The sequence below is a fragment of the Xiphophorus hellerii genome, chromosome 14, assembly GCF_003331165.1.
Source record: "Xiphophorus hellerii strain 12219 chromosome 14, Xiphophorus_hellerii-4.1, whole genome shotgun sequence".
In the NCBI taxonomy this organism is placed as follows: Eukaryota; Metazoa; Chordata; class Actinopteri; order Cyprinodontiformes; family Poeciliidae; genus Xiphophorus; species Xiphophorus hellerii.
This window is the reverse complement of record NC_045685.1, coordinates 13,501,087-13,511,182: the sequence shown is the minus strand read 5'-3', so window position 1 is coordinate 13,511,182 and position 10,096 is coordinate 13,501,087. Positions and strand designations below refer to the sequence as shown.

Here is a 10,096-nt window from a genome sequence, read left to right as displayed (position 1 = left end):
CTGCTCCCTGATGAGCCATGGCTCGCCAGGCCTTATTGTCTGAGCTCTGTGGACAAATACTGGAAGTTTGACGGGACTTTCCAGGCTTCATTTATACTCCTACCCTGTTTTCTTTACCTAATATTATAATTTAAAGTAAAATTCACCCCCAAGTCAACTTTATTTTGCTTATAAGCTGTCTAAATAGGTTATTTAGGGTTCTATCTTTGGGTCGGTCAAACGATTCTTATTCAATTAAATTTTTTTATTGGAATGCCAAACAAAGAACTGCTGACATTGGACGACCACAGTTCGGTGAACACTGGAGATGGAGGACTGTCTGTAGGTGACATGTGAACAATATGGATATTTATTCAACATTTTGTACAAGGAATATCAACAGAAGTGACAAGGAGAAAAGTTGGAGCAAAATTGCTGACGCAAAACATTATTTTGTGCCCATTGTTTTAAATGTAAACATCAATTCAGCAAATACTTAATCAAACTTAAGCTGGCGATGCTAAATGAAACGACAGAACGGAAAACAATCCAAACACAGAGTAACAAATGTTAATGAAAAATCTGAACTCACCTCCATATCATAATGCAGCAAATAGAGCAGCTGCTCACGCTGTTTCCACTCTTTAATCCAATGCCTTTTCTTTTTGTAACGTCTTATCACTTAGAATGAGTCCACAAACTATCGCTATTGCTTTTGCATCGTCGGCCATGTTTGTTTGCTCTAGTCAAGTATGGTATGGCGGGGTTTTTATGGGATTTTCTGCCTAGAATCAGAATGTTGTGAGTGAAATCGGATAGTGTGTGGTGTGTTGCTCCTGCCGTGTGCTGGACACCACACGATACGATCCAACCGGTTATACTTACGGTTTTTTATCGTCTCCTGTGTGGTTTCTGTCAGGATCTGTGTTTTTCTGTGTTTATTTAGAGTTTTCTGTGTCCTTAGTCTCTTCGTTGTCCTGTCCTCCCCTTGATTGTTCCCAGGTGTGTCTCGTTTCTGTGATTACCCTCCAGTGTATTTAACTCCACCTGTGTTCCTTGTTCCTCGTCGGGTCCTCGTCAATGTTTCGTCAATGTCCAGTCTAGTCGTCCTCAGTGTTTCCTTGTGCCTGCTGTTCGTAGTTTTGCCTGGTTTTCATCATTAAATCATCATAATTCATCTAACCTGGGTCCGCTGCATCTGCCTCACCACCAACACCACCCGCACTTCATGACAGTTTCAGGTTTTGAAAGTTGGCCTACAATTTTAAAATCCTGCCGTGTGAACTCGAATACGTGCAAAGTGGTGATAATTTTTTGTGTCTTGATTTGACTTGTAGTTCCAGCTAACAGATCAGCTTTATTAAAAAAACAAGTTAATTTATTGAGTAATTTATTTAATTTTCGTTATTTTATTTATTTTGCAAATGTTCATTTTACTTATTGGCCATATACACTGTAAATCAACTGTTCTACGATTCTTTCTGAATGTGATTAAAGCTTGATTGTAATTGAGGAAAGGCTATAGTTGCTCAAGTCGGATTTCAAGACCTTGAGTGTTGCTTCCCTCTAGTGTCAATCATGGAAACCAAACAAAAGAAAAACTAAACGGACCATTCGCTTTCTGGACAATCCAATTGCTGGATTAGAAGGTTTTTATAAGACAAAATCCAACATTTTAAACAACTACACATTTTTACCATGTTTTATTCTGTTTAAAATTAACAGAAAATGTAGAACACTTGTATTTCTCACGGATTTAGTTAATCGGAACCACTGATGGATCCAGTGAGCTGCAGAGTTGGTTCTCTGATGACTGCGCAGACTCAGCTGCTGCAGCGGCTCCGGCTCACCGTAACAAACCCTGTTAATGTTTTCACTTTACTGCTCTGAACCGGGACACTGTGGACCATGAGGTGCCGTGGAGCTGACACACGCACACACACTGGGTGAGTAGTTGAGTCGAGTTACGGACATCTCGGATAAGTTTTTTTTTTTTTTAGCAGGCGGTTAGCGACCGGTGTCTTAACTGTCCACTCCGGCCGGGTCAAAGGAAATTAAGTTATTATTAGTTCCCCCCCACTTTATAACCGTTATAACTTCGCTCTGAAAAATGTTTTGGACTCTTTCCACTAATAATTTTGTTGAATCTATTAAACTGTGTTAATTGTACACGCTTTAGGCTATGTGTTTTGTTTTTATAACTAGTGGCAACAGCACAGCAGTAACGGTCACGTCGTGTGACCGTTACGTCACACGACGTAACGGCCGTGTGACGTTACGTCATGTCCATTTACTAGAGCAGCGACGTTATAAGGTACAATCAAACTATAAGTTAATGTTTACATTTAAATTTTAAATGTATCAAAGAAGTCCCTCTAAAGAAACGTTAAGAGTTTTTGAGATGTGGTTTCCAGGTTAGGTTACAAATAGTTACAACATAGTTTAACTGCAGTAGATAGACATCTTGGCATCTTCATTTAGTAAATCCAGGAAAATGTAGGTTTCTGATGATGGCTTTATTTATTAGTTGTCATGTAATTTTATTTTTTTATTTTTTTTACAGAGAGTTGTGTAATTAGACATTTTCAGGTGGAACTTTACTGATGACACTGTAATAGCTTATTTGCTTGTGCACACCAGTTCACCATCAGTAATCAATAACCAGCATGTGAGGAGCTTCTCCTAGTGCCCTCTGACCTACATCAGGTCAATGAAGGCCAACTTGTTAAGAAGCTTAGTCTCACATACTCCACACCACGAGAGTTTATTGCCCCATTGGAGGTTAATCATTACCACTTTGTCAACTCCTGCAAATATCTGTGACTTTTTCTGCACTTTTGCTTTTCCAGAGCCTGACAGGTCCACTTTTAACAGCCCTCTTTTATTTATTTTATATTTATATGTGCTCACGTGTTTATAGATAACATGGCCAACGGAAAGCTGAAATCACAGAGCCAGGGGGATGGAGCAGAAGGCCCGGACGGAGGCTGGGGCTGGGTGCTGGTCGTGGCGATGTTCGTCAGCACCAGCCTCGTGTTTGGACTGATGCGCGGTTTGGGGATCTTCTTTGTGGAGTTCGTCCAGTACTTTGAGGAGAGCGCTCAGGCCATCTCCTGGATCTCATCCATCGGCTTGGCAGCGCAGCAGTTCTTCAGTAAGTCTAATGTTGAACCCTACCTTCTTATCTTTAAATAATGAAAGAATACTGTAATAATCTCTGTCAGACGACACTCAATTTCCTTAAAATACTAAGAAAAACTCTAGAATATGTAGTGATTTTATCTATTACACAGTACCTTACTACTTGGTCAATTAGTAATTTATTTATTGTGCAAAAAGTACAGTTCTAGGATAAATGTGTATCATAGAAATTTAAAATCAAGTTATGTTTCTTGAATTAATTGCTTGAGAACAGCTGTGCAGTGATCAAGCCTGGGTGTGATAAGCCACAGTTATGTTTTAGCTGGGGGGCAATCACTTTTTTACACTGGGCCACGTAGATTTGGATTTTACCGTCAGTTAAAATCTGCATTTCATATTTACTTGTGTTGTCTGTGACTAATATTTAAGTTGGTTTTATGTTTTTGAAATACTGAAAAACATGAAACATAAAATAAAATAAGCCAAGAATTGGGCAAACGCTGTATATTACGCTGATTTTAAGGAAGTATTGCACTGTGACTCTATCATGGCTTTTCTAAAATGACTCAATTCTTGATTTTCTCAAATCCAAGGAAAACATCCTGTGTTTGATTTGTTTAGTAAGGATTAATTTATGGTGTTTATTTTGCAGGCCCGCTGGGTGCAGCTCTATGTAACGCATATAATGCCAGGCTGGTTGTGATGACAGGAGGTTTTCTTTCCGGACTCGGACTCATCCTGGCCTCACAGGCCACCTGCCTGGTTCACCTCTACCTTTCTATGGGAGTAATCTCAGGTGTGTTTTGCATTAGCTTTTCAAACTTCTGTACTGGTCAGTATTTTTTTGTTTTTCTTTGCTTATTTCTGCAGAATAAATGAATTAAACTGTTTAGATGTGCTTTTTTTAGGGTTGGATGAAAAAAGTACAATTCTATTTCTTCATTTAGCCTTTTGTCCTCCAGGTTTGGGGTGGGGGCTGGTCTTCACCCCAATGGTGGCCACAGTCATGGCTAACTTCACCCGTAGACGAGCGCTGGCTGTGGGACTGGGTTTCTCTAGCATTGGCCTTTCTTCCTTTGCTTTTAACCCACTTTTCCAGCTGCTGGTGGAGACATATACCTGGCGCGGAGCCCTGCTCATCCTGGGGGGCCTCAGCCTCAACATCATGGCCTGCGGAGCCCTTATCCGACCAGAGTGTCTCTCTAAAGCCTCAACAAAGGTAGAAAATGTTGTCTTCCGGTTTTTATAACTATAAGGAATAAAACTTTGTTATTAAATAAAAGTATTACAGCAAGTTTTCCCTTTATGCTTCTAAGCACAAAGGGAACAGCCATATGTAGGGTTGTGTTTAAAGTTTAAGTAGGGCTGGACGATATGGCTGAAAAACACTATCACGATATAAGGATTTCAGATCAGTCGATATTGATAATTATGGATTAGTTTCTTGTTTTAAATTTCTAAAATAAAGCCAAACTGGTGGCGTGAGCTTTCCTGTTTTATTAGTTTCCATTCAAAGTCTTTGGTTTTTATTTTTAAGCAGCTAGGCGGCATGTTGGTGAAATCTGAAACTGCTGCTTAAACAAGGTATTCAACAAGTTGTTGCTAGGTAACCAAAGAATGAGTGAGTTGTTGCTACGTAACCAAAGAATGAGTGAGTTGTTACTAGGTAACCAAAGAATGAGTGAGTTCATGTCAACAAACCAGCTTAGCTCGCCTTGACAGGTGGAGGGGGTAAAGTCTTTCTTCTGCCTACATGTCCCAGAATGCTGTGCGGTTCTGGTTCACACATAGATTTATTGTCCAGCCCTAAGTTTAAGGTTTGCGTTAATTGAAGAATTGAGTAGAAATGGTGAATTCTGTCAGTGATTAGTTATTTGTCTCTGCAGGTGGACTCACAGAGCAGGTCATCACAGCCTGACCTCCTGCAGAGAGTCTCCTCCTACCTGGAGGTGTCGCTGCTTTGTGAGAGGCCATATCTCACCTACGCCTTAGGTGTAACTCTTTTAAACTTTGGCTACTTTGTGCCATATTTCCACCTGGTGGCCCACAGCCGCCAGGTGGGCTTCTCCGAGTACCGAGCGGCATTCATCATGTCAGCTGCAGGCGTCACAGACATTTTTGGCCGAATTGCCTCAGGCTGGTTCTCGGACTTGGGGCGCTTTCGGGTGGTGCATCTGCTGACCTTGTGGACAGCTTTGGCGGGAGTGTTCATCATGCTGCTGCCCGTGAGCTCCTTGACGCGCTCCTACACTGTAATGATTGTGATCAGCCTTCTCTACGGTTTCTGCTCCGGCGCTTTGACCTCCATGGTGTTTGCTGTGATGCCGATGATCATGGGCGTGGAGCGCATGATGGGAGGCCTTGGGCTCCTGCAGCTGATCGAGAGCTGTGCAGGACTGCTGGGTACTCCGCTGTCAGGTAAGAGTTCACCAATTCATCACAACAATTAACACCAACTGTCATCGCAAGCCACCGAGCAAGACAAACAGGTCCACAGACAGCTGAAGCATAAAGATCTCAGTCATTTCTGTCGGAAAGGAAACAAAGACAGTACAGAAAGTGTGTGGCTGTCAGTGTCAGTGATTCTGTCCAGAAAACAGATACATGTAAACACCGCAACAGGTCATTCAATGTCTGACCATGAAGGAGACGCAGCTAATCCCAAATTAATGGCACCAGTAGCTCTGTGACTGGCTCTTAGCTGTGTCTCTAAGGGGACAGAGCTAAACATCAGCTGAGTTTCTATTAACCGCAGAATTGCGCAAATTGAAATCACGAAAATAAACTCGCTTAATGGAAACCCTCCTATTTCGAAAAAACACATTTTCTATTGATTAAAAGTTTTGGTAACACTTCATTTGACGGGGTGCGCATAAGACCGTCGTAAACGTGACATAACACCCGTCATGAAGATAAAGGAGTCTTCATGAATGCTTACGACTGTTGTCATAAAGTGTCAACACTTTTAAATAGTGACACTTTTAATGCAAAGTTGACAATTTTAATGGACTTTTAATGAAAGTTTTTATGCAACTTTGCATCAGAAGTGTCATATTTTTACCAAATGCAAAGTTGACACCCCCTAAATTAAAGTGTTAACAAAGTTTTTTGCGCTAGGATGATGCGGGGCGGGGGGGTTTCTGCATCAAAACACTTTTTCCCCGTCACCCAATTCACATCATCAACAGCTGGCTGTTGAAACTAGTGAGAAAGACGAAGAAGACGACAGGAAGTGGCAGGAGGATGATGGTTTGTTTTTGTTTTAAATGTGCAGCTGGCTCCACCAGAGCTCTCATTGCTCTGGTATTTTTGATAAGATCACCTGTAGAGGTTCAATCAACCTATAAAGACAAGTTAGCCTGAAAGTAGCTACTACCGAAATCTCAAAGTTTGCTCAATTTGATTATGCTGAGTGTGCTTCAGCATTGTTCTTGCTTTGTAATTCAAAAGCATTAAATATTCTATGGATGATTTAAAGGATTGAACAGTGACATTATAACCATCTGCCTTGCATTACCTAATTATCCTGTTTGTTATATTTGATTTGAGTCGCAATGAAAGAAATTAAAAAAGAGGCACACAAGTAGTGAGAAAAAAAACTATTTTGAGACATTTTTATTAACTTGAGATTAGGCTAATCTGAGATTTCTAACATTGTTTTAGAGAAACAATGGAGAGAATTGGAGGAGACGACTCTCAGTTTGGTTTCATAGAGGAAAACAGCAGCTCTGTAACTCCTTTCTGCTGTTAAGTAGATAATTTTAGATATTTTAATGAACTATTTCTTAATAAAAGCATCTTGTGTAATCTGTTTTAATTACTCAGGATGAGACGGCACACTGTTCAAAGGTTCATGCTCAATTTGCTAACTCTGTTTCACTTTCACTTATAGTTGTGATAATATAAGTTATGGGCATGAATCCCAATACAAGTCAATATTAGTGAGTATATGTGTATATACAGTATATATATATATATATATAAGCATGTACTTTTAACTTTTGGAGAAAATTCTGAAATTTGAACTTTTGTTTTGAAATTCATTGAAGCATTACGTTGATTATCCACTCCACCCTGGGAAAGGAAAGCTCTAATCGACTCCATTTTTTTGTGCTGCAGGTTGGCTCAGAGACATGACAGGAAACTACACGGCCTCCTTTGTGGTCGCCGGCTCTTTTGTGCTCCTCGGTAGTTTGACCATGACCACGCTGCCTCACTATTTCTCCTGCGCGGAGCCTCCACCTCCTCAGAGACCCGTCCTCGTTGATAACAGCGAGACTTTGAATTTAGAGCTCGGACAGAAGGACGGCTGCTCGCCTGAATTCAACCATCAAACCGCGGAACAAAGAGAACGGTGATCTTATCGGGGAACGTCTTTGTTTGCAAAAGGTGAGCTGAGTGTTATTAATAAATACACCTGAGAGGATTAGACCCAAAGCTTGTGGATAAGGAAAAGAGGCCGGAGTTGGAGTGGAGAAAAAAAAAACAATGCATTTCAGCGAACGTGCATCTTCATCTTACTTGACAAAGAAATTAAGAAGCAAGAAAACATTACTGTGAACAACAAGTATTGCTGGGGCAATAAGTGTTGAAATACATTTTGTTTCTGAGTCTATCAGCAGGAAATGTATAAAAGATGTCGGTAGCAACCCTTGAAATCCCCATATGCAACGAAATCGACTGAAGTTAGTTCATAAATGGTTTATTGCAGTTTTTTTACTGCAGAATCTCAGGTTTTAAATGTCTTTTTGTGAAGATTTTAAGTTGTTTCTTAATGCTTGTTTGTTGATTTTATACCAAACAGCACACATCAAACCTGGACCAGGGTGCAGTTTTCCACTTCGATGACTCCGTATTATTACTAAGTCATGCGAATGAACGTCTGTTCTGCTCACTGTTAGCGACTCGGTGTTGTCAGAAGTTTCTCCGCAGGAGCACAAGATTGTTTTCTCATCCGCTCTTCTCGATGACCCTCTCATTTTGTTTGCACGTGCTCTCTGAACCTCTGTAAACCATAAACCAAGAATGCCTTTGTAACACCAAATATGTTTGGCCTTGGGAACAGCTGGGTGAACATCTGGGTCACAATGAACTGCTGGTTACTGGCAGGGTTGCTGCGACCAAACAGGCTTTTGGATAATACTTAACGCTGGTTAGGCAACTGTTTAAAGGTGAAAACTTGTTACTTAGCAGGAATGTTTTTTAATAAACTCAAATTATGGTATTTTTATATAAAGCATTCAAAGCTGCTGCAGACTCTCAGATTAATCACATTAAACAGGTAATCTGTGTGACTATTGGTTCTGTGTATATCCCAGCCTTATGCATTGTCGCCCTCTGGTGGACTTCCACGAGAAAAGCTCTCACACCGAAACGCACGGTTGCACTGTTTGTTTTATTTGGTCAAATACAAATTTGATGATGATGTCACACGATGTAGACAAAATACACATAAATATTGTCTTTTGTAAAGTTGAAATCTGCCAACTGCATAGATTTTATGGTATTTTATTGGAATAAAAATGCTCTTTTTGTAATATTTCTGTTTCTTTGTAACAAACATTTTAAAAAGTCAGTATTAAAAGAAGAATAAAAAAACAGCCCATTTTAGAAAGGGGGGGGTGGAGGGAAGCAAACTTAAGAGGAAAGAAATCAGATTTTCTGGTTTTAATTAGGATCTCTTGGCAGAGCGTCGCTCTGTGGGGGATAAAAACACCTCATGCTGGACTCATAAAGCTGCTCCAGTGTTTCCACTTGGACGCGATTGTTCTGCGCTGACGTGATCACACAAAGCGTTCCCTGTTGGGAACATCCAGGCCCCAACAGCTAAACTCAACATGTGGACGGTAGCCAAAGAGAAATGTTTGCAAGCCTCAGAGCTCAATCTTTTCTACATTTGTGTAAAAAAAAAAAAAGTGTGTGTGTTTGGGTTGAGGGCTGTGAAAGGAGGAACTGGACAGAAGGACGGGTGATGGCCGGTTACGGTTTAGGGTCTGCACTGCGGCGCCTGAGCTTCTCCGGGTTATTGGAGGCCATGTGTGAAAAGTCTCTGAAAATGTCCTGGTACGTTTCATCACCTGGAAGATATAAACAAAAAAACAACATGAGCCTTAAAGCTGGAAGCTTCACATTTCTTAAAGGTGCAGAAACTCCCAGCTCTTAGTGTACAATCCCCCTGCGAAAGTACTCACACCCCTGGATTGCTGTCACATTTTGCTACAACAAACCTCAAGGTATTTTATTAATGTGACAGAGAAACTGCAAGTAGTGCATAATTCTTAAATAGGGAGGAAAGGAAGCTGGAGTTTTGAAAGGTTTTTGCAAATAAATATGTAAGATTTATTTGCATTCAAGTATCTTTACTTTGATCCTCCAAAATATACGACAAGGTTATAAAAAATATTCAAAATTTAGCCATCTTCCAGAGCTCTGTTCAATCCAAAATTAAACATGAAAAGGATAAGACAACAAAAATGAAGCAGTCCAGCTAAACTAACAGGCTGGGCGAGGGGGGCATTAAATCAGCGCTGCAGCCAAGAGGCCCACGGTAACGCTGTAGCAGCTGCAGACTCCCACAGACTCCCACAGACGACCTGCTGGCAGGACGACTATTAGCTGTGCTCTCCACTAATGTGACCTTAGAGGGAGAGTGGCAAAAAGAAAACAAGGCGACACAGCAAAAGCGTAGAAGAAAAGTTCACCTTCTAGGACCCTAGACGTCCACAATGTTTCTATCGGGACCATTCATGTGTTGTAAAGGCCCAGTCAAAGCCCAAATATAAATCCAACTGAAGGTCCACGGCAAAACTTGAAACACGGTGTTCACGGTCTGTCTCTATCCAATCTGACAGAGCTGGAGTTTCTGTATTTCGCAAAGAATAGGAACAACAACGAGTTGGTCGCTACGCTGGTAGAGACACCAATATCAACTCATGCAACGTTTTCAGACCTTCGTCTGAAAACATAGCAGAAAACA

General features: G+C 40.8%; 2 protein-coding genes across 2 annotated transcripts in view; one reads left to right on the top strand and one right to left on the bottom strand.

Moving 5' to 3' along the window:
• The first annotated feature begins 1,700 nt into the window (after positions 1 to 1,700).
• On the top strand, positions 1,701 to 8,657 carry slc16a13 (solute carrier family 16 member 13). The gene is made up of 7 exons (XM_032583410.1): positions 1,701 to 1,925; positions 2,900 to 3,133; positions 3,773 to 3,916; positions 4,083 to 4,339; positions 5,007 to 5,538; positions 7,240 to 7,509; positions 7,925 to 8,657. The coding sequence occupies exons 2-6, from the start codon at positions 2,905 to 2,907 to the stop codon at positions 7,476 to 7,478; spliced, it is 1,401 nt and encodes a 466-aa protein (XP_032439301.1). The 5' UTR covers positions 1,701 to 1,925; positions 2,900 to 2,904; the 3' UTR covers positions 7,479 to 7,509; positions 7,925 to 8,657.
• The window catches only part of acap1 (ArfGAP with coiled-coil, ankyrin repeat and PH domains 1), a 28,529-nt gene continuing 26,929 nt past the window's right edge, over positions 8,497 to 10,096 (bottom strand). Inside the window, exon 23 of the mRNA XM_032583409.1 lies at positions 8,497 to 9,197. Coding sequence (XP_032439300.1) covers positions 9,100 to 9,197 — 98 coding nt within the window. The 3' untranslated portion in view covers positions 8,497 to 9,099. The remainder of the gene's footprint in view (positions 9,198 to 10,096) is intronic.

Bases quoted from the DNA above. Each gene is read 5' to 3' on its own strand.
- slc16a13 (XM_032583410.1), top strand. From the start codon at position 2,905: ATGGCCAACGGAAAGCTGAAATCACAGAGCCAGGGGGATGGAGCAGAA. The intron at 4,340-5,006 runs GTAGAAAATGTT...TTGTCTCTGCAG, and splicing joins TCTCTAAAGCCTCAACAAAG to GTGGACTCACAGAGCAGGTC. The intron at 5,539-7,239 runs GTAAGAGTTCAC...TTTGTGCTGCAG, and splicing joins GCTGGGTACTCCGCTGTCAG to GTTGGCTCAGAGACATGACA.